The sequence below is a fragment of the Vipera berus genome, assembly GCF_964194415.1.
Source record: "Vipera berus genome assembly, chromosome: 4".
Lineage (NCBI taxonomy): Eukaryota > Metazoa > Chordata > Lepidosauria > Squamata > Viperidae > Vipera > Vipera berus.
Genome location: NC_138206.1, coordinates 86,932,672 through 86,957,743, shown reverse-complemented (window position 1 = coordinate 86,957,743; position 25,072 = coordinate 86,932,672). Strand labels below are relative to the sequence as shown.

Below are 25,072 nucleotides of genomic sequence, written 5' to 3'. Positions count from 1 at the left end.
ATATGCTTAAATAGAATGCGCACACATCAGAGATCAACTCCTTCAAAACTCACACATTAAGGAATGGGCGTGCATCTCACTTCAGACAATGCCCTCACCACCATGAAGTAAAGGAGAAGCCTCTTAACATCATCCAGGCATCTGATGTTATCCCCATCACCTGTGATGATAACTTATACTACACCCGTACCAATCGGGTTTCAGGCCCGGGTACAGCACGGAGACGGCATTGGTCGCTCTGGTGAATGATCTCTGGAGGGCCCGGGACAGGGGACATTCCTCTGTCCTAGTCCTATTAGACCTCTCAGCGGCGTTCGATACCATCGACCATGGTATCCTGCTGCGGTGTCTCAGGGGATTGGGAGTGGGAGGCACAGTTTTTCAGTAGTTCTCCTCCTATCTCCTGGGACGTTCGCAGTCGGTGTTGGCAGGGGGGCAGAGGTCGACCTCGAGGCCTCTCGCTTGTGGAGTTCCTCAGTGGTCGGTCCTCTCGCCTCTCCTGTTCAACATCTATGTGAAACCGCTGGGTGAGATCATTCGTGGTTTTGGAGTTGGGTATCATCAGTACACTGATGATACCCAGCTTTTTATTTCGACCCCAAACCACCCCAGTGATGCCCTCGACGTGATGTTGGGATTTTACTGTTGTTTTTAATATATGTATTTATTGTTTTAGCTTGGGCATTGTGTTTAATTCTTTTTTAACTTTTGTATTTTTGTATTTTTATATGTTTGCCCTGTTCACCGCCCTGAGTCCTTCGGGAGAAGGGCGGTATATAAATAAAATTATTATTATTATTATTATTATTACACGTGATGACAACAAAATAGCCATGTCAGTTGAAGACAGAGAATTCATCAACATAATGGACACTGAATTCTCCAAAGATATGTCTAACAGCTGGGTTGCACCATTACCTCTTCATGCCACCAGGCCACCGTCTGCATATGCCTTTGCAAATTCTTCTTGGTTAACAAGTCGTAAGTTCCGGCTTGATCATACAGGAGAAAGTACAGCTGAGGTCTTCAATCTTCAAGGTCCTGACAACGATCCAGAGATTCGTCCTGAAGTCAAGACCCTTCTCACCAGATCTGAGCAGAGAGCCATCATGGACTGTCAATGCTTTGAATGGTTCTCCAAGTGGACAAGGCTTGTACGCATCATTGCAAGGTTAGTCCATATTGCACAATGCTATCACACCAAGTCTAGTGACACTGAATGTCAAGGCTGGCACTTATGCCAAAAACCTCTCTCTGTAAAAGACATTTCTGAAAGTGAGCTGATCATTATATGCAGTGTACAACAGAATGTCTTTGGCACAGAAATCAAATGTATCCACGACAAGCAGAACATTCCAAAGAACAGTCCAATTGCCAACATGAACCCATTTATAGACAGTCATGGCATTGGAGCATGCAGAGAATTAGAAATCAGTTCTAAGCCAATCCAGGACTTTTTAGCTGAAAAGAGCCTGTACGTGGATCTTCAATTCTCCATACTCTTCTCACATGGGCAGCTCATGGGAGAGAATGATAGGAATCACACGTAGGATACTGGACTCTATGCTAACGGACTTGAACTCTACAAGGCTTACTCATGAGGTCTTAACCACCTTCTTGGCAGAAGTGTCTGCTATAATCAATTCAAGGCCACTTGTTCCAGTGTCTACAGATCCAGAATCCCCAACCATCCTTACTCCAGCTACTCTTCTCACTCAGAAGCTCGGATCTGTTCCTGTTCCACCTGGAGATTTTAAAGCAGGAAATCTATACCATGATCAGTGGAGGAGAGTACAACACCTCACCAACTGCTTCTGGAATCAGTGGAAGATGGAGTATCTTTCTCTTTTGCAAGGACGCAGAAAATGGCAACATCAGAACCCCAATCTCCAACTTGGAGACCTTGTTCTGCTCAAGGACCAACAAGCTCAAAGAATTGAATGGCCCAAGGGACTCATTGTGAAAGCCATTCCCAATGATGATGGGAAGGTACGTAAGGTGGAGGTAAAGGTTGCAAGGCAAGGCACCATAAAGACTTTCATCAGACCCATCACAGAACTTGTCTTGCTTTTGTCCCTTGGAGACTGAACTCGTCGCCTTTCCTTGTTGGATCCTGACTTCAAGAAGAAAAGTGATTTAAACTTTAATCTAGACTATTTGAGGCCTGAAATTGCAGTTGTTATTGTTGCAATATATGCATGTTCCTCTTTTATGTCTTTCAGGTCTTCAAGACAACAAGGCAAATCACAAATGTTTATTTGTATTTGCATAACTACCGTTATACAATTATATAGTGGTATTTTACAATACCAGACGGGGAGTGTGCTGTTACATCAGCTATAAAGTATTATGCAGTGCATATTGTGCTGCCACCATGTGGTCGTTTGGGAACTACAACATTTATGTTAATCTGTTCAGCCATTCCCTCCCATTTTGTGACGTACTTCCTTCTTCTTCTTAACCCTGAATGTTCTATCACTTTCTGGGCACCATTCACATGCGGTCTTCTCTCATGGTAGGACCATTACTGTCTTTGAGCTTGAAATACTGTCCATTTCATCATTTACTACATCTTGTCTGCTGTAATCTCTGCGTGCAAATAAAGATCCTTGTGGATGATAAAAAGGTAATTTCATGAGTTCAGCTATCTGGCAAGACTGTCAGTAGTGATTGTATTCACTTACAGAGGCCAGGCACAGGGGTCTCAGCAAGGGGATACATCATTAAACAACAGTTGGAGTCAGAATAATCAATGAAAATGAAAGACATTTATGTATGTCTTTCATAATATTTATTTTATTCATTTGCAATATTTATAAGTGCCCAATAACAAATTCTCTCTCTCTCTCTCTCTCCCTCTCCCTCTCCCTCTGCCTCTCCCCCCCCCTCTTTGTGTGTGTGTTTATGTGTGTGTGAGTGTGTAAAAAGCAAAGTTAGGTTTCTGATTTTTTGGGAACTTTCCAAATCAGTTCTGCAAACAAAACAAATTTTAAAAAATCTAATATCTAAATATTTCTACATGTTCACCTAAGACTATAACTGGTGAAAAATTAAATTCCTAAGTATCTATTGAAATTAAGTTCACTTAATTGGAAATCGCATTGAAATGGCATTTCAAACTCATACTCAAAACATGTTTTGCTTTCAGGCACTTATGCATGGTCCAAATCACAGTAAATCATGCCGAATGTCTGCCACAATTCCTTTTAAGCCAAGTGAAACATAACATGACATAGCACATGGATCATTTCTTGATTAAATTTGATGAACCTCAAGTCATTACCCAGTAAATTGGAAATGCTACTTGGTTAAGGTAACCCAATTAGACAGCTTTCATGAGTCATAGGATTTATGGCTGCTAGTACTTGACATTGATAATAAAATGCCATATTTTCCTGTCCCTTGGAAATAAAATATAACACCCTGCTACAATTAGGCATCCTTTGCTTTATATAAGAGGACAGCTAGTTCTGTATTTGTTTCTTTTATGAATATTTATTTGAGAAATAAATGAAAAGAGTCACACTGCTAAGAGGAGAGTGCCTCTATATTTTTGAATTTAAACTTTTTAGAGAATGTTTAAAAATGTTCTGAACAGTTTAGATAACCAAGTTAAAACATTTATGATCAGGTTAGACCTGTTAATTTCCTTATAATCTTGTTAAAGAAGGCAATATATTACATGTTTATGTGTGATTTCGATTCTGGCAGCAGAGAAATATGTTAAATATTCTATAGAAATATATTATATAAATATCATATTCTACTTGGTACTATAACTGAGAAAAAGAATTGCGAACATTTATTTTATAAAATTAACAGATCAGATATACTTATAAATACTAACCTAGTTGATGTATTACATTGGTATCATTTACTGAATAAGCCACAAGTAGCTGAGTTTATACAACAGGCTAAGGCTAAGCCATAAAATATTTGTTTTTTAAAATAATTTTTAAGCTATACAAAATGTGTTTTATAAAATATGGCTTAAAATGCAGTATTGAACCTAATTTCAGTAGTATTAAGCCATAATATGTAAATTGTAGCTTATTGTACTATTTCAATCCAGTCTCCGTGTATGTCACATTGGAGACGATTTAGTAAAATTCCAGAGTTTTCCTGAAACAATTTTCTTCTCATCCAATTTTGCTTCTATCAGTACATAAGTTATCGTTACTGGAAGTTGGTGTTTGCATTGATATTTATATGACTGGAAAGGTGAGTAGTAGTGATAAAACACATGAAGAATGAAGAATTTTTTATTATAATTTTATTTATTTATTGTTAGAGTATAAAATACAAATGAAAATGAGAATAATGGAAAAAAGGGAAAGAGAAGCGTAGAATGAAGGAGGAAATAGAAGAAAACCATTAATTTCATACTCTTTTCATTGCAGTAGAATGAACATAATAACGTTACAGCCTCAGTTTTTTACTTTACATACTCAGTATATACTAGCCATTTCTATAACAAAAAACACGAACACAAAATCTCAATAAAGCAGAATATTTTTCACTCAAGGTTGAAATGAGGGCTCCTTGATGCTCTCTGAAGAAAACAACCAAGCTCAGAGAGCACTAAGGACCAAGACTTGTGGACTTGCAGACATTTCATCAGCCAAACTAGGTTTGGATAATGAAAAACTGCTGCAAGAAAACAACCAAGCTCAGAGAGCACCAAGGACCTCTCACAAAATCCTGAAGCACTTTCCAGATAGATACAAAATTAGATGTATTCTTGATTTAAGCAGTTAATTTTCCCATCTCCACTAGTTCCATCAGTTTTTCCAACCATTCTTCCATTGTGGGGATTAGTATGTCTCTCCATTTTCATGCATAAAGCATTCTCGCTGCTGTAAACATGTAGAGCAACAACGTTCAAATCAGAAGATTCTTCAAATGAATATGCAAATTAAACCAGACTTTTCTTCTAGGTCTAATGGACAAAGAACTTGAAAAAAAAAGTGAGGAGTGAAGAATCAATTAATCTAGCTTTAAAATTGTTTAGAGCAAAAGTTTTAAAACTCATTGCAAAATGAAAAATGAAATTTTAACCAGGTATTTTGGTGAAGGAGAAGTAATTTATTGGATGTAAAAGTAAACATCAGTCTCATCTTAGACACATGTCACTGACTGATGTTTTCTCTGCACATCTGCCTAGAGGGAAAAAAGTCTTTGAAATAGCATAGTAGATATTTTGTCTAAGGGAAAGAACACTTTGTTTCATTGTTGCTTTTTTGATACCAGGCTATGTCTTTATTTTCAATCAAAGAAAAAACAATAAATCAGAATAATTGTTTTGCCCTGTGGCATTTCTGTTTGTAAAGGGAAGAAAAATAATGTAGAACCTTCAAATTAACTTTCATTTGAACTAGGTAAAAAGTCTAAAAAAATACTTGCATCCCAATATAGCATTTTATTAATCATGTCACCACTCTGAAAAGCTGGTCTATTACTTTTATGTGCACTACAGCATATGTTTTCATTTAGAAATATTTTTAATATTAATGAGTAGAAAGTCATCACTATCATAAAAATCATATACACTATTAAAACAGCAAGTTTTTTAAGGAGATGTTATTTTTTTAGTTAAAAAGAAACTGCCTTAACTATTAGCTATACAGTAAAAGAGAATAGGCATGTCTGAAAATTATGAAATGCCTACTGTCAAGAGAATGCTGGGAGTTGAAGTCCACACATCTTGAAATGATCCAGTTTAAAAACCACTGTCCTTAGCTCCAGTCCTGTTAGAATAATCCTGACTTCTGGGACTTATATGAGTTGGGACTTTTCTACAGCAATGCTGTTATCCTTGTCCTTGATTGCTCTTTGATATGTGCCTTGTGTTGTTATTTTGTTATGCTGAATCTGTTTTTAATGATACAATAGGTAGATAGATGTATGGACAGGCATATAGCCAGCCATCTCAGAGATGTGACTATGGACAATACACAACAAAATACAGTTAAAAATAAATACATAGGAGCATAAGCCACTCAACGTCATGTATGTTTTTGAAGCAGTTTGTAGGTTTTAGTAAATAAACTCTGTGAGAAAGAGAATGTATGTGACATAAATTATTAAGGCAGTATAAATGCTTCTAGGAACATGAGTGAAGATTTTGACAGTGGTATAACCGGCTTATGCAGACAATGCAGCTGTCTTTCCACAGATGGAAGTCAGCTTTGGGAGACCTCTGAAAGTCCTTGCATTATTTATTTATTTTATTTATTTATTTTAATCCCATTTATATCCCGCCCTTCTCCGAAGACTCAGGGCGGCTTACAATCTAAGCACAAATCAATGTGCTTAGCAATAGCCTTCATTTTATGTATATGCCTGCTTATTAGGGCTTTCGCCCCCCCCCCAAGCGGCATTATTACAAAGTCAGCTTATTGCCCCCAACAATCTGGGTCCTCATTTTACCTACCTCGGAAGGATGGAAGGCTGAGTCAACCTTGAGCCTGGTGGGATGCGAACCTGCACTAATTGCACTACCTGCACTAATTGCAGGCAGCTGGTGTTATTTAAGGAGGCATTAGCCCACTACTCCACCAAGGCTCCTTGGTTATGCTACAAGGACAAGTATTTTATTATAAACTATATAAAAATAATGTTTTTACATAGTTAAAGTTAAATGCAGGGACACTGCAACAGATGTAAGTGCAAGGACCAGTTACTTTTTCAGTGTTATTATAACTTCAAATGGTTGCTAAAGAGTGCAGTCATTGAGTGAAGACAACCTGTATAGCAGATAGCACTGTTGTACGGATCAGAGTTTCTTTGATGATAGTAGAGTTGCTGCTATTATAGACCAATAGTATTGGCACAAATATACTGCTCAAAAAAATAAAGGGAACAGAAAATAAGACATCCTACTATTAAATACAGTACATTGTGTTGTTTAAGTGTTCCCTTTATTTTTTGAGCAGTATATATGTATTGTTCCTGGAGCAATTCTGACTTAGATGGAGTCAAGGAGAAAATTCAGTAAGGTTGAAAAGGGAAGACTGCAACAGGAACACAGTCAAAATTCCAAGATGTATAAAAAAACCAGTGAAATTCACCAACTTGTCTTAAACTTTGCTGAGCTTTTATCAGAGCTTGTTTTAGTGCCCTCCATTTAACAGTTCTAGAGGAAATATTTACTAATACTGCAACCATGCAGAAGTTAGGTCCTTGTGAATTTGGGGAAAATGGGGCCAATTGAAAACATGATTTTAACAAGTACTGTAAATTAAAGTGATCTCCAGTTGAGACTATTGTAGGCCCTACTAATAAAGATGCCCAGTCACCTTCATGATTTTATATTTATCACCTTTTGTGGACAAAAACGTGAAGATGAGATACAGAATTATCAGATACTGCTTTCTATTTTCAGCAGTTTGCCCCCTTATGTTAACTTTGGGAGGTAGGACTAATGCATATGACAATTGTAGCATTCTTATTTGGAATTTATTGGGAGTGTTTTATGTAGGTATATCTAGTCTAAGACAATAATAAGCTTTTCTTCCTTCCTTATTATACTGTATATTAAATCCCTTGATCAAACTGGCATTTTTTGAGGTCATCTTGTTAACTTTATCATTTTGGGGGGTCTTCGTTTGCACTTAAGTACTGCCACCAAATTTGATTTGTTTTTGTTCTTTTTTTTGGTTCAGTGTCTATGATCTTGACAGAAATATGCTACGCAGAAAAGAATGGGAAAGGAGAAATCAGGAGACCCAGCATGAAGATCGCATATTTAATACCAGTTATTCTCTTTTCAGTGAACCATACAAGGTATGTACTGTATACTTTATATCCTTCCCATCTGTTAGATTGACTTATTTATGGAATAGTGAAATAGATTAGATATAACTTTTATAAGGCAAAGGAGTTTAATATTTGCCCATTTTTGTTCATGATGCCTTCCTTGCATTGATTCATCTGCCTCATCAGTTCCCAATGTTATGCAGTTTTCTGTGACCTAAAATCATTTCAACTCCTTTTGCCTAGGTAAAGGTTCCTAAATATTTCTATCAAGATCACCTTCCTTGCACCCTGCATTAATTTTTGAATGGATCAAGATTGACAGTATCTCACTGATCTCGTGGTTAATTTTTTAAAAATTTACTAATTAATTTGTTTTACATTGCCATCCATCTCACAAAGCCACTTGTGAGAGTGACTGCTGTCTTAATTCTTTTGAACAGTGTAAGTCAAAATCAAATAATTTGATCCAGTAAAACCAACTGCATTAATTATTTTATGTTTTTATTTTAATTGATCTGTAGAAATAGGTTATTGTAGATAAGTTTCTATAGTTTCAAATAATGAACTGACTTCGTAAAGCATACACTTATGATGATGATTAGTTAAGTTTAGGTGCATGTTATTTGGAATAGAAGATCATTAGGGCAGTATTATATTCAGCTACAGGTACTCCTCAACTTACAACCATACTTGGGACCAAAATTTAAACAAATTAAATTGTTGATTATTAAACAAATCCATCTTCACCAGTTGACTTTGCTTGTCAGAAGCTAGCCGCAAAGGTCATAAACCACAATCGTGAGTGTAAGACACTGCAACCATTGTAAATGTGAGCCATTTACCAAGTATCCAAATTGTAATCATCTGCTCATGGGGGTGTTGCCATAATTGCAATTTTGAAAATAGATCATAAATAACTTTTTCTGAGGCTACTATATCTTCAAACCATTAAATGAGTGGTCATAAATTGAGAACTACCTGTACATTTAAAAAAATAAGCTGTTTTAAAATGAGATTACACTTGTATAGTGCCTAGTCAATATCTTTCCTCTCCTTATAATGTAAACCTTTCAGATAAATTGACAAACTATGCAGATTCAATCTGGTCATATAGAGAGCTAAATGTTAACCTGTTTTTTAAGAACCTAACATCATTCTTGTTTTTTGCAGGATTATGTTATCATCCACCACACATTTTTATTCAGGATATTGTTTATTCATGTACTTTTGCATGGAATAATGAAATGTTTTCCTTAACCAAATAAAGACAAGCATACCTTTGTCCCTACACTGCTTTGAATCTGTATTTGCCTATGCCTTGATCTCATCCCACAGTGCTAATTAATGCTATGAGTACAACTTCTTCTAGTTTCCTTTTCTCCTATAGCAGGGGTGTCAAAATCGTAACATCACATGACGTGTCGCAACGTATCGTGACTTTTTTTGCATTGCCGGCAATGGGGTGGGTGCGGTTTCGCTATGATACATCTGGCCCACTGGCCGGCAGTTTGACAGCCCTGTCCTATAGGTTTCTACACCACAGCAATAGAAACTGCTTCTTAAGAGGTATTATACAGAGCTAATAGGCGGTTAAAGACACTGAGCTTGTCAGCTGGAAAGCTGACAGCACAGGTTCCAGATCCAAGTGCTATGCAACAGGGTGACCTCCCGTTACTTGCCCCAGCTCCTGCCCATTTAGTAGTTCACATGCAAATGCGAGTAGATAAATAAATACCTTTTCAGTGAGAAGGTAACAACATTCTGTGTGTCTTAGTGTATAGCATATGACCATGGAAGTGACTTTGGATAATGCTGCCTCCCTCAGTTAAGAAATGGAGTTCAGCACCGCCCCCTAGAATCAGATATAACTGGACAGGGGAAACCTTTGCCTTTACATTTAGCTAAAGAACGGGCATCTATAAAATAGGCAGGTCAGTAAGGATGCTTATGTAATAAATACTTTACTACTTATATATTTAAAGTATATTTATTTATTTATTTCTTGAATAATGAAGAATTACAAAGAAACATATTTACCTGAGCTAGGATTCCTTTGAACTGGAAAGTTACATTATGTTTTCAGAACATATGTAATTAATCTGCATTGTGGGTTGCACAATATCTTGAATCATAAATTAACCAAAAGAGCTGAATTTGCAGAACATCTAAAAGGAAAAAGTCACAAATTGTAGAGACATACAGATTGTAGGTATTTAACTAATCTGAATAACTATATAGTGTGACTGGTGTTATATTGTTTTAAAGAGTTTGAATTTATTTACAAATACATAAATACTATGATTTTGTAGGGCAATAGATCTATGTGACTTACTTAACCTTTGCTATATGTTCTCTGTCTAATGCTTACCCGCATTCAGAATAAATAGAATTATTAGATACTCAATAACATTTATTTTTTAAATCATCAATCCTACACTACAAAATTATTGCACATTCATAATTTTCAGTGATGTTATTTCTTGACTTTTTATTTATTTTGATTATTTCCTTTACAGACAAATAAAGGGGATGAACTGTCTAGTCGTATCCAGAATACACTGGGTAACTATGATGAAATGAAAGAATTGTTGACTGATCACTCCAATCAAAGCCAGCTTGTTGGTGTTCAAAAGGTCTGTATGTCACAAGGATCTGTGAACAAAATGGAGGAGCACTTTGCTGCTGAAACAATGACTCATATTCATACTTCTATTTGCAGTCCTCAGTCTTTGCCAGTGACACTGTCTGGACAGCTAAACAAGAGTGCAATGGGTTGGCAGAAATCTGGGCGTTCCTTAGAGAATCAGCAGAGGGGAGGCAAACATAGGCATGGATTGCCAGATTCACAGAGTAATGATTTCAAAATAGCTAACCAAAAGAGCAGCTTGGAAAAGATTATATATTATGTACACAGTCCTTCACCACCATCTTCATCCAGTACTATTCAAGGTCCTTTACCATCCTTATTTGTAGAGAACATTCAAACACAACAACAGTCAAAGTTGAGCTGTGCCACAGAGACTGGAGTCCAGGCTCAAGAAAGACCAGCTATGCATAGCAAGGGACACTGTGTACAAAATTTCCATCTCGCACTTGCTTCAAAACCAAATATAATTCAGCAGAAACCAACAGCTTATGTGAGACCAATGGATGGTCAAGATCAGGCTCCTGATAAATCTCCAAGCTTAAAGGTGCCGGATGAAACCAGCATGTTCTGCACCTCATACAGAGAGATGTCTTCTGTTAAAAATGAATCGGCTAGGATCAAGTCAAAAGTAACGAAGTGTGGCATGTCCAAACAAGAAGCGGTAAGTTTAATGATGATGCACCTTTCATAACAAACCAATAAAGAATCTCTTTTCAAATATTTAGGGTGATATGCCACGTAGCCTTTTACTTTCAGGAAGAATGTTTTGAATTGCATTTCCAGTGTTTTATGACTCATACTGTAAGTGGCAAACATACACTATAGTCAGTATTTTGATATACCGGTAATAGAACTCAACTTATTGCTTAGTGATGAGATAACTTCATTCAGTATGTGTTTTCAACTGTTCAATTGTTCAACTATTCATATTTCTGTGAAAAGATGTCTCTGACAACTCCTTTCAAGAGTTTCTGGTAAATGACTTTTAGTGAATTGATTTGTTTTAAAAAATGGAACTACTGTATATAGAGCTAGCAAGGATTTACATTACAAATGGGTAATATCTTCCTATTTGAGGACTTCCCTTGGCCTTTGAATAGATTGCTGGGAGCTCACTGCTGAAAGAAGCAGTAGGAAAGAGCAAAATATGAACTGACCTAGGTAAAAACTAGGTTAATTTTTAAAAATCCATTTCTCCAAAGAATACTTCTAAATTGAATGAAATCACACAGCCAAAATGCATCATCAAATGTTATGACACTATTCAAGGATATTCTAGGAAGCCCAAAGTCTTATAGCTGCCAGGCAGCTATGATGAAAATAGCAAGTCAAAAATTATTTGCTGGTCTTTTTCAGAAGCCAGATATCCAGACAGCTTGGTCAGGAGGAATTCTACATAGTAAGGATAGTATTAAGCTATGATCTTTCTACTCATAGTGTATGTATATCCTTTCAAGTGTTCTACACAATGTATGCATATACAAGTATTGCAAACAGTATTCTCCAAGCCTATAATCTATTATTTTTTTATTTCAATAGTTAAAGTTCTGTTTTTGCCAGGAAAAACATAATTTAGTATGGCAAACACAACCTGTGATTGCTCAATACCCTTATTTATTCTAAGTACATCTGCTAAGGCATTAGCTGTAGTTTCCAGTCTCCTAGGTTTAAGCATGTTGAGCCGTCATAATATTGCTTTAAATCTGATCTTAAATAGTAAACTTTTAAAAATATAGTTATTTCTGCACCTTTTATCTCCAGAACCTGATTTGTCTTCAGTTTATGAAGTTGACTTCAGTACAGTGAATCACAGGAAATACATTTGAATACAAGTCACAGGACATTATTTTTAAATTTGCAGGAAAGGTTGATTTCCTCTACAGATCTATCTTGTATTTAATATTGTTAATCAGTTTTAGAAGGTTCTTGGTAGAGTGATATAAAATTAATCATAACAATTTCCAAAAATTAATGTAATGAAATATGTTTTATATTAAATATAGCAAGTATATTTCATTAAATTAATTTTTGAGATGTTCATTCAAGATTTGATTTTTTTGAGTCATTTTCATCAGTATTAATCAGAATGCATACAAATATCCTCCACCTTTCAAAAATTATCCTACTTCTCAGTATAAGTTATAGTCTCTCAATTCAAGTGTTGCTGTTTCTCATGTAGAATTTTACTGTAAGCAGCTTACAAAATATATTATTACAATGATGTACCGAATAGGGAGGAAAAAAGGTAATAGAGAAGATCTGCTTTCCAGTATTTTTATTTAAAATTATTTGCTGTTACCATATTTGTTCTCATTTATCTCCAACTTCTGATACAGTTATAGATAGAATAACAAACCAAGATTCAAGGTTTGGAGTAAAAAAATCAGACATATACACTGTCAACAGGATATGTCAGAAGATCCCTTGGATAATGTGAAGATACTCAGATACCTTTTCCCAAGATTGTGTGAGAGTTCTTTTCAGCTGCAGTGCAGTCCAAGAAAAAACCCACTTGTTGTACCTGTACATGTATCCTTCAGATACAACTCAGAACAGATTTGCCTTCAAATCTGAAGTTAAAATGTGCTTGTTGAAATGGACAGTCATATAAATTGAACAAACAAGCAAACAAATACTTAAATCTAAAGCAGTAATTTAAAGCTTAAAAAGCTGCGTAGTATGCAGTTAGAAGTTGTAGCATATAAGCACACGTTTTGTGATTTCCCCAACTTCCACACCTTAGTTTGGTGTAAATTGACATTTTTTTAAATGACTAAAAAGTTATACCATGTTTCGGAAGAACATTATATTGTGTTAAATTAGTGGGTACTTTTGGGGATTCTGAACAATTGTGTCAGGTTAAATTACACTATATTGGGACCATATGATTGACTATTTAATGCTGCAGCTTAATTATTCTAGATCGGGGTGTCAAACTGCCAGACCTCAGGCCGGAGGCATCATAGCGAAACTGCGCCCACCACATTGCCGGTAATGGCAAAAAAGTTGAGATATGTCGTGACACGTCACGTGATGTTGCGAGTTTGACACCCCTGTTCTAGATTTATATTAGTAGGATCAAGGAGCTTATGACTGAAATGATGGATACTATAATTATAAAAAGTAAATGTACTAATAAAGAAAGGGAATGAGAAATTGGACACTATATGAAAAGCTCCATCAGGTTACTCACTGAAATAATAATAATAATAATAATAATAATAATAATAATAATAATAATAATAATAATAATAATAATAATAATAATAATAATAATAATAATAATTATTATTATTATTATTATTATTATTATTATTATTATTATTATTATTATTATTATTATTATTAAAAATGCAAAAAAATAGATCCTGGAACGCCATTCTGAGCGTTCTATGAGAAAAAAAAGCCCTGCTTTTATGTTTTAATCTTATGATTTTAAAAATATATTTTTTTTTATTGTAAGCTGCCCCAAATCTCGCCATGTGGATTGCATATAAATATTATATAATCGGTAAATAAAGGTAGAACATATATTAAATATACATCAAATGATAATATGCTTTCCTACAAAGTCAATTCTTGCTCAATGACAGACCAAGGAGTTAACTTGGAAAGGCAAGAGGAAAATCTAGAAGAGGTCTGTGCAATTTGTAGAAGGGAAAGGCCCACACTGATAAATTAAAAATCTTTGTGTTCTGCAAAGGAATGCTGGTGGGCTAATCAATGATTTGGTGACCAGAGGAGCATCTACAGTGTTGGAGCTCGTGGTCATGGTAAGCCATGGAGGCACTAGGCAACATGACTTTCAGGGCAGTGGTGGTGATTTTATTACTTTTTTTAAAAAAAAGTCTGTGCTCTGTCCAAGGGTGCTTGATAGGCTGTATGTACAGGCCTGGTCTAGAATTTATTTATTCAACTATCTAGAGCAGGCATGTCAAACTCGTGACATCATGTGACATCACACAATGTATTGCACTTTTTCCCCATTGCTGGCAATGGGGTGGGCATGGTTTCATTGTGACACATCTGGCCCACGGGCCAACATCCATTTTTTGCATTGCAAAGGGCCTTTCATCTGTTTTATATATGGTTTTATATTTGTGTGTAAAAAGGATTCTAAATTAATTAAGTCATGTCCTGGTGTGAAGTCTGATAGCTTGAGTTAAAGAGCCTATAAAATCTCAAATGACTCCAGTTGTTTTGTTCAAGTATGCTAATGTTCTAAGGTAAATATTATTCATACTATAATATCCAGATGAGCACCTCAGTAGCATATTGTAGTTCTATGAGGTGTGGTGGGCTTCATAATTTGTTGACTGAGGAAACCACCATGCCATATGTATATATGCAACTGCCATTATTTTTCAAGCTACATTACTTGAACACATGGCACACATCACAAATCAGATTCCTCTGTAATGCACTATTCCCTTGTATGACCATAGGACATTTAGAAACACAATTACGTTCTTATGCTTCCAAAGCATTCTTACCTTCCTGTTACATTGATAACCATAAAAATACTCAAGGTCTCTTGGGATAAGATAGAATAAGTATGGTATTTAAGGAATGCAATAGAAAGCATTCACAATGCACAATGTATTTAAATTTCATTTTGTTTGAGGCAACTTCTTATAAAAGAATTGCCATTAATTTGTTTTAATAAAATAATTTAAATCAATTTTTTACTTGATTTCAAATTAAATTAATTATATTGGTTGACAATGAGATTTTTTTAGTGCAATTGCCAAATGCAATAAACTGGTTTTAGGTATATGTGTGCACTAATTATTTCAACACCAATACATTTTAACAACATATTCTATTTGTAAATGAATGCAAATGCAAATTATACAATTTTTTGTGCAAAAATAAAACAAAATAACAGATTTAAGAGCTGTTATCATTAGTTATCCTTAGTTAAAAAATAATTCCATCATCCAAAATTTTGTTATTCTGTATTTAACGAACAGATGCTTTGGGGTTAAAAAAAGAGAGACTGACTACATTTGATTGCGTATCACCATGACATTAAAACAAAATTTGAACAGTGTATGAAAAATAAAGGTTCCCTAAATGTCTGCAGGCTATATTTATACATTTTCCTTGATAGTACTCCATTGCCTTCTTTTTAGCATTTTTTTCAACTCCCCAGCTTAAAAAAAGGCAAGGCGTCCTGTACCAGGAGCTGAAAGTTTATTTAAGCAGGTTGCTAGGCAACCTGTTCACATTCGGCCCTTCTTAACCTCCCACTTTTGAATTAGCCTGTACGGATCGCATTTCCTTCAATTTGAGCCATCTGAAGGTCCATTGCTGCGATGCATTCTGGTGCTCTGCAACCTGGCTGCCTGAAGAGAATTTGGCTCTCTGGAACAGTTTCCTTCAGCTTTTTTTGTGTGTGTGTGCAAAAAAAGATGCCGGAACACCATTCTGAGCGTTTTATGGGGAAAAAAACCCTGCCAAAAACTATACAAAATGTTTCCCTTTGCTGAAGATTTCATAATATTTTGCAAGAAAAGACAAATCCTTAGGTGTAATTTGTTTATAGTTATTAAATGTATGTAATATAGTCAGGTGATTTATATCAATTAATATATTAATATTCAACTTTGATTTTGTTTTACTTGTCAATATAATTTAACAATTAATTAATTAGATTATCTGTTGAACAGCTGTATATTATCTTTTTGAAATCTGTTTTTGTTCATTGTTCTGTACTTTTTTGAAAAAATCAATTAAATATTCTTCATGATAATTGTTGTAAAACTAATGGCAAACATAGAATATAAAAATAGTTGAACCAAGTACAAATATAATCAGTCATTTAGATTGTTATAATTCAATGTGAAAATATATTTTGATAATTAATTTTCTATACAAATTCATTATTTTATTTGATGACCCAGTGAATTAGGGTCTTTTAAGTAACCACATTTAACTAGATATTAAAAATAGTGATGATGGCTTATCCTTTTTTTAACCTCAGTCATATTTTTCTAGTTGAGGGAGAAATCAGAAAACTGGTTAGGTACAGTGGTTAAGGCACCAGGCTTAGAAAAACTAGGAGAAAGGAGTACTAGATATGTTTGTTGCCTTGAATTATTTATATAAATAATAAATGTGGGATAAAAAATCTTTAAAAAATCAGAAGTAGGCATGCTTGATTTGAACCATTACCTTAATTAAAATGTATATTAAACTAAGGATATAAGTGTGGTTACAGTTTGAAGGAATTTTGGAAGTTTCTTATGGATTCGAAAAGCTGTAATCCCAAGATATCTGGAGGCTGGCCAGTTGGAGGCGGTCAGAATACATGCTTGTTTCAGTTGTGGCTGAAATAATATTTGGTTTTCTACCTTTTGTTGTCAGTGATGTATTCATCAGCTTCATTAGCTATATCATATATTTCAGAAAATTCATTTCATATGCTGCTTTCCTAAATACTTGTCAGCAACTCTTTATTAAAGTAGGTAATTAAGTTAGCAATATGAAAGAAGCAGATTAAGGCACAGAATGTTTATCAAACATTTGCATAAATTTGCCTTTTGCAGATTTCTGCCTGTTTCTGGATTGGGAAGTCTTATTTATAGTCACTCATCTTTTTGTCACTTCTTGATTGGATTACTGTCCATTCTTGCAAAACGTTCTGAGATTACTTGTTCAGAATACACCCATGTACTAGTAGTAATAGTGAGATGGATCTTGGAGTCCTAGTGGACAATCACTTAAATATGATCCAGTAGTGTGTTGCAGCTGCCAAAACAACCAACACATTGCTAGGCTGCATTAACAGAGAGATAGAATGAAGATCACGTAAAGTGTTAATACCACTTTATAATGCTTTGGTAAGACCACACTTGGAATACTCCATCCAGTTTTGGTCACCACAACATTAAAAAAAAGATGATGAGACTCTAGAAAGAGTACAGAGAAGAGCAAAGAAGATGATTAGGGAACTAGAAGATAAAACCGTAAAGAACGGTTCTAGGAATTTAGTTTAATGAAACGAAGGACTAGGAGTAACATGATAGCAGTGTTCCAATATTTGAGAGGCTGCCACAAAGAAGAGGGGATCAACTTATTCTCCAAAGCATCTGAAGGTAGGACAAGAAGCAATGGATGGAAATTAATAAAGGAGAAACGCAACCTAGAAATTTCCTGACAGTTAACAATTAATTAGTGAAGTAACTTGCTTCCAGAAGTTGTGGGTGCTCACTGGAGGTTTTTAAGAAAAAATTGGATAACCATTTGTCTGATGTGGTATGGCAGGGTTTTTCAACCTCTTCACTGATTGTACCACTTTTAGAATATGGCAATATTTGAGTACCACCTAGCAAGGTGTCAAAAACTTGATGACCCCCCCAAAAAAAAACCCTGTTCAAAGTTGCAATTGCACTGAAATGATTTATGACCATTTTTCAGACTTATGACCATTGCAGCATGTCCAGGGTCATCTGATTTATATTTGGATGCCTGGCAACTGATTCCTATTTATGATGGTCACAGTGTCCCAGGGTCATGTGATCCCCTTTTGCAACCTTTTGACAAGCAAAGTCAATGGCAGGGCTGCTGGTGGCCAAGTGCTAAGACAGGACTTCCTTCCTTCCCTCCCTCCTTCCCTGCCTCCCTCTTTCTCATTCCCATCTCCTTCTGAAGAAAGAATTTGAACCTCCCCCCCATATTTTCCCTCTTCCATATATTCATTAAATAAGGAAAAGCCTGCAGAGACAGAAAAGACAAGCCATTGAGGGAACTAGCTTTAAAAGGCGCATTTCCCTTTAAGAATTAGCTACTGGCTAGAAAGGAAAGTTAAGGAGCACAGCCAGCACTTAAGGAAGAAAAAAAATGTAGTAAGTACTGGCTGCTGACTGAGGCAGCCTCCCCAAATGGCTCTATTCATAAGTAAAGGAATGCTACAGGCAAAATCCATTCAGAGAAAAATACTTCAAAATCCCTTGCAGCAAAACTTACAGCCAACAATAGCAGAGCAATAGAAGCTAACATGAGACATCAGCCATCAGCCAAATAGAAATTGCCAAACACTCCTTAAGAACACAAAGCCCACATTGCACAAATCCCAGAACTTCAAAGTCACAAAAGCACATAAGAATCCTTCCACTTTCCATCTCCCGCCCTCCGTGCCTCACCTCCAGCCAATGCTGCCTTTCTTCATTGCTTTCTTCATTCCTTGTGGAGGGCGACCCCTCCCTGCTGCATTTCTTGCCGGTTTGTTGCTGCCAGCCCAGATGGCTGCCACAGAAGTTGTAGATCGACTTCTGGCTGGCCTGCTTGATCTCCTCTCCTCTCCCCCCCACCCTTCTCCTCCTTCTTTCCCTTCGGTGCAGCTAGAGCTGCTTCTTTTTCTCTCTCTCCCTGTCCCGCCCAAACTGCCTCCTTTTATAGCCTCTCCTGTCTCCTCCCCCTCCTCCTCCTTTCTCATGGGAGGGGGAGTGAGCCAGAAGTGAGCCTGGGGCCTTTGCCTTGCCCCAGCCACTCTGCAGCTCTGGAGGATTCTCTCACAGTAAGTCCTTGCCTGTGCTGGCTTGTTCCCTCCCCCACTACACTTGGCTGGGCAGTGCTGCATACCACCTGCCATGTGCTAATGTACCACAGGTGGTACGTGTACCACTGGTTCAAAAGCCCTGTGGTATGGGGTTTCCTGCCTAAGCAGGAGGTTGGACTAGAAGAGCTCTAAGCTCCCTTCCAACTCTGTTATTCTGTTAATACCTCTTGTTTTGCAAGCTGCACTGGCTCCCAATTCAAGATGCTTGTTACCACCTACAAATCCTTACATGGTGGGTGTCCAGGTCACTTGCAGGACTGCCTATCTGTTTGTTTCTGCTCATCCCTCCAGAATGGCTGGAGGTGGTATTATTTGAGTCCCATCTATTATAAAGGGTCAATTCCATCTATTATAAGACCTAGGAGTCATGCATTCTCTGTCACTGTACCTGCCCTGTGGAACAGCAATCCCACAGAGATCCAGATAGCTTCAATCCTGTTAGCCTTTTGCTTGTCATTGAAGACCTGGCTGCTCCCACACTCACGTAAACCAGGACATTAAGAGAGTCCTTGCTTTGTTTTTGTGATTTGAAGGGGAATGTTTTTCTGTGCAAAATGCAATAAACCCTTACTGAAGCAGACCAGGATACGTAAGAATGCATTTTTTTAACACTATGTGAAACACATATCATACAGTCTTTTTCCAGGTCATGAAAGAGAGAAGAACAAGGTTCCTCATTTTTGTCTGACACATCAGTTAAGGGAATGGCAGTTTTTTAGACAATTTTATATTGCTTGATTCTTTCATTGCTAATAACTGATAAACTTCAAGTATCTTTTGGCTTCCAATGACCAATGTGGGATTTATGTAAGTTTAGGATGTTCTATTGCTAAAATTGTATGTTGATTTTGATTAGTTTGTATGCATTTTATCATTTAAAATTGTTGAATGAAAATGCAATGTTGGAATAACAATATTTGAAGAGACATGAATAGCAATGTTTCCCCCTTTTAAAGTTCAGTTTGCCTCTGATTTGGAAATAATATTAAAAATGTTTTTCCTGTTAGTAGAGATAAGTCAAAAGTTATACTGCAGTATATGAAATCAGACTTTTTTTTTAAAGGAGATATGTTTAGCAAAAAAAAAAAGATACTTGATATATATTTCTAACAGTGTAATGATAGCAGTATTCCAATATTTGAGGGGCTGCCACAAAGGCGAGGGAGGGGTCACGTTATTCTCCAAAGCACCAGAGGGCAGGACAAGAAACAATTGTTGGAAACTAAAGAAAAATAGAAGCAACCTAGAATTAAGGAGAAACTTCCTGACAGTGAGGACAATTAACCAGTGGAACAGCTTGCCTCCAGAAATTGTGGGCGCTCCATCACTGGACATTTTTAAGAAGAGGTTAGACAGTCACTTGTCTGAGATGGTATAGATTCTCCTGCTTAATTGGGGGGCTGGACTAGAACAGGGCTTTTCAACCAGTGGTACGCATACCACCTGTGGTACATTGGCACGTGGCAGGTGGTATGCAGCCCTGCCCAGCCCAGGGTAGCGGGGGAGGGAACGAGCCAAAGCGGTGCAGTGCAGTACTTGCCATGACCAAGTCTTCAGGAGCTGCAGGGCTGCTTTGGGCAAGGCAAAGACCCCAGGATTGGCACTTCTGGCACACCCAGAAGAGAAAGGAGGAGGGGGGGGGACAGAGACAGGAAGGGATATAAAATGTGGCAGTTTGGGCGGGAGAGGGAGAGAAAAAAAAAGACACTGCCTTGGGAGGAGGAGGAGGAAGAGTCAGCCGGAGCTGCACTGAAGGGAAAAGAAGAAGGAGGATGAGGGGTGAGAGAGGACAGGACAAAAACAGTCACTAAGTGAATTGTTGTAAGTCGAGGATGACCTGTACTTTATCATTTTTTTCCTTTTTTTTGGTCATCAAGTTTTTGATATCTTGCTAGGCGACTGGTGATGCTCGGATATTGCCTTATCCTAAAAGTGGTACAATGGGTGAAAAGGTTGAAAAGCCCTAGACTAGAAAACCTCCAAGGTCCCTTCCAGTTCCTATTCAATTCTATTCCATTCCATTCCTTTCCTTTCCTTTCCATTCCATTCCATTCCATTTGCCTAAAGTATTCTGTTTCAAATGTATCTGAGACCAAGTAACTGAATATCAAAACAATATCTATTTTAAGAAAAGTCTGAAAAAGGCTTGTTTATAATTTTTTTTAATTAAATTGGTACACTGGCAAATCTAACCAAGTTCTCCATAGGTAATACAAAACACATGTAGCAATGTCACAACATGGAAGAAACATCTGTAAGATGTTCACAGAAAGAGGTAGTAGTCTCAAGAGGGCAGTTGTTTCAACGAATTGGTGCCACAATTGAAAAATAACATTCCCTTGCTTTAGGTCCTTTACTGCACAGCAGCAGAGGACTATTAGCAGTTTTTGACAGGAGGAATACCTAAAATAGATTAATTTTGGTTTAATAATATTCCTAGGTTCCAGCTATAAAGGTTAAAATCAGCAGCTTGAATTGTATGTTAGAATGATACAGCTTTGAACTTTATGGCACCCTGGTAACTGTAATCTCCAAAGTGCCCTACCTGAAGCAGAGCAGAGTCTTGACTTCTTGTTCCTACTGAGGTAGGATCGAGATAATATGAGATTTTTCTTAAAATCTATGTCATGTATAGTTAATCTGGCTAGTCAGTGCTGAAAATGTATGTGGGGGAGCCATTAGGATACAGTAGTAGATATGATATAACTATATCCCATGTAGTGGTAGAAATAATGGAATATCTATTTTGCTATTGAAGTAAGTAACAAAAATCAAACTGCCCCAATCAATCGTTTTTTATGGATGAAGAAGCTACCAAGCAGTAGTGCTAAGTATTAAGACCAGATAAAGAGACAATTTTTGCACCTCTATACAGCTGGATAAGGCAGTTATCTGATCATCTCATGAACAGTTGAAGTCCAAAGATGTTCTTGGAAATATGAGGGCCTGGACTAATCAGAGAGAAAGAAATTTTAAGACAGAGCCTGGACCTGAAGTTTGAAAGAAAACCTAGTGTTGAGAATCAGTAGTGGAATTCATTATGAGAACTGTTTGTGCATCTTCCACTCAGTCTCTTGATAAGATCCTTCATCTTCATCTCCTTGAGAATGTTGGAATGATTGTGCAATATCTGGCTTTAAGGTGTTAATAAGTTGTCCTTAAGATGGAGTAGCTGAATAATATGATATTTTGTTAAGAAAAAATGTCACTGTTTTCCTCATCTCTTGTTGAAATACCTTTTGTCATATATAACTAAAGAATTTTTGTTTTTAGTAAATTGTATATATTTGGTATCTGTAGTTTCTTGTACCAGAACCTGGAACAGATCTGTGTGTATGAAGCATTCATTAAGGCTTGAATGTTTGAGTTTTCTGAATGACCTATGAGTCTCAATCTGACAGAAGTTGAATAAGCCTATATATACGCATGTGTAAGAATAATACTATGGAAACCCAGCTAGGAAAAGTTTATTTTCTGAGAAATAAGTTCCGTAAGATTACTTCCACATTACTATGGGCCAAAGCTCTATCATACTAATCAGGAATTACTTCTGTATAGATATATGTCAGATTGCATAGTTATTAATTTGTTTCTTCTTGAAGGCAAACTGACATAGCATATATAGAAATTGACAGGTGAGCCTTGTGAACTATACTAGGGTTGAACAACTTTTTTTTATTCCAAGCATACTGCTATTCTGGCAGTTGGGTTGGAGCCAAACATATATGCATATTTATCATCTGTAGATAAGATGACCCTTATCATATTCACATTCCATACTTAGTGTTACTAGAGGAGGAGATGAAGAGATTTAGTTTTTTCCCATTTCTATTAACCCCACTTGCCACTGATGATGTTATTAAACTATAGACAGTCACAGAATTACTTAGACCCTAAAAGTATTATTGGCTGTTCTGACAACTATTCTGAGATCATTTTTTATTGATAGCAATAGCGACAGCACTTAGACTTATATACCACTTCGCAGTGCTTTACAGCCCTCTCTAAGCGGTTTACAGAGTCAGCATATTGCCCCCAACAATTTGGATCCTCATTTTACCAACCTCAGAAGGATGGAAGGCTGAGTCAACCTTGAGCCGCTCAGAATCGAACTTGTGGAGTGAGCAGTGAGTTAGTCAGCAGTCCTGCATTCTAATCACCACACCACTATTATCACATATCTTCCAATCAAAAAATCTAAGACAATGGTGTTTCAAAAAGTATGTTCAGTTCAGGTTTTATTTAAGTGATAAGTGTATATATGCTTCAGACAACTGAGGAAATTGGTCTATCTCTCTGCATACCAGAGCAAACTGTCACCAAGTAGACTTAAGCCTCTTTGTAGTTTCCTTGTTCATTTATATATTGTTGATCTGCTGAGGCATGTTCAGATATTCTTTGCCATGCAAATAGAATTTAGGGTGAGGAGAGAGCAGTCAGTTGCTGTATCCACACTCTTAGCAGCTCCCTCCTCAATAGCTGCATATTCAATATTAATGAGAAAGTTCCCCATTCACAAGATTCTTTCTCTCAGCCAGAAACCTGATCCAAGTGTATAGCCATGTCTCATTAATATTTTTCTCATTATTAGGAAGTTCATTAGGGAGATTGTTTTAATAGCTGGATCTTCTTGTTGATAGTTCTCCTAAGTTAGTATTTATTAGCCCTTAGATTCTCCTCTGAATCTTTCTGCCTACAAAAAGAGCACAAGTGAATAGAAATAAGGCATTATTTTTGTATATTAAATATTGTGTTTTCTAATGTATATATTACCAAGTAAATTATATACAGCTAACATTTGAAATTAAATATCTTTGTATTCATTTTCATTTTTTAACCTTTATTTCAAAATAAAATATACCGTATTTTCCGGCGTATAAGATGACTTTTTAACCCATGAAAATCTTCTCAAAAGTCAGGGGTCGTCTTATATGCCGGGGGGTCATCTTATAAGCTGGTATACGGCATGCTGAAACTTTAGGGACAGGGACCCTCTAGCTGAGCCACCGTGTGCTGCATCCCAGCCAGCCACCCCCCTCTCCCTGCTCTCATGCGTACTCACTGTCGAGCCCTGCAGGCTCGACACTTCGAAGGGACACCCTGCACATATGAGGATACCCCAGCCTGTTCCCTGGCTCTCACCTCGCCGTCTCACAATGTGGCTGCGTATCCGGACAGTCCTGAGAGGATTTCTGCAGCATGGAGGACTACCGTGGCCGCGCAACAGCTGATGGCCGCGTCTGTACAGTTGAGCCTTCCTGCAGGCTTTCCGGCATGGCCTGCTTGTTCTTCGACACGACCAGCAGGCCAGGCTCAATGCAAACCAGCAGGCCGAGCTGCACAGGGACAGCAGACCACCGCGGCTGGTGCCGGACGTGCCGGGACCTCTACATGTGGATGCGAGGCTCGGCGGATGGCAGTAACGGGACGGATGCCGCGACGAGTGTTGGAGGGGCCGACGGATACTGGGCCCGAGCCAGGGACATTGGGGGGAGGTCTCTGCTAGTCCAACCCGGGGGTGCTAGGCCTAGGGGGTGGTCTCAGAGTGGGGGTTGTGTGGCACGGGTGGTGGGGGTGCGTATGATACAGGCGGGAGGACAGAGGATAGAATGCTAAGGGACGGGCTGAGTGTTACCTGGCAGGCTTGCTTGACGATGGATGACACTTCGCAGGGCTTGGGGCAGGTGTGCACGGGAGAACTGGGTGGGGTATTTATCGGCCTATGGGCAGATTTTGGCTTGTGTCGGTGGGGTGGGGTTTTTGAACGGGCGGACGATAAAAGAGCGTTGGAGCAGGATGCTGCCAACGCTGACTTTGTTCCAGTTTAGTTATTGCTGTTTGGCTGTGTGGAAATAAACATTGTCACTCGTACCTACGACTGTTTGTGGTTTTCGTCGGGGACGCACTGTGACACATTGCGTACTACCGCTCAGATTGTCTTGGAGACAGGATGGGCTGGGCAGGCAGGGAGGGAGAGCTGACCCACCCAATCCAAGCAGACTTTGTATGCAGTGTGCACAGGAAATACATCGCTTGCCAAACGGATTGGCGATTCTGAGGGAAGGCAGTCTATCTGGTGAGCAGATACATGTGGTGGTGAATAC

At 37.5% G+C, this 25,072-nt stretch overlaps 1 protein-coding gene across 1 annotated transcript in view; it reads left to right on the top strand.

Annotated features, from left to right (window-relative positions):
• The window catches only part of AFF3 (ALF transcription elongation factor 3), a gene marked incomplete at both ends in the record, with an annotated part of 268,945 nt that overhangs the window by 55,205 nt on the left and 188,668 nt on the right, over positions 1–25,072 (top strand). The window contains 2 exons of the mRNA XM_081326388.1: positions 7,665–7,785; positions 10,275–11,066. Of these exons, the coding sequence (XP_081182514.1) occupies positions 7,665–7,785; positions 10,275–11,066 (913 nt within the window). The remainder of the gene's footprint in view (positions 1–7,664; positions 7,786–10,274; positions 11,067–25,072) is intronic.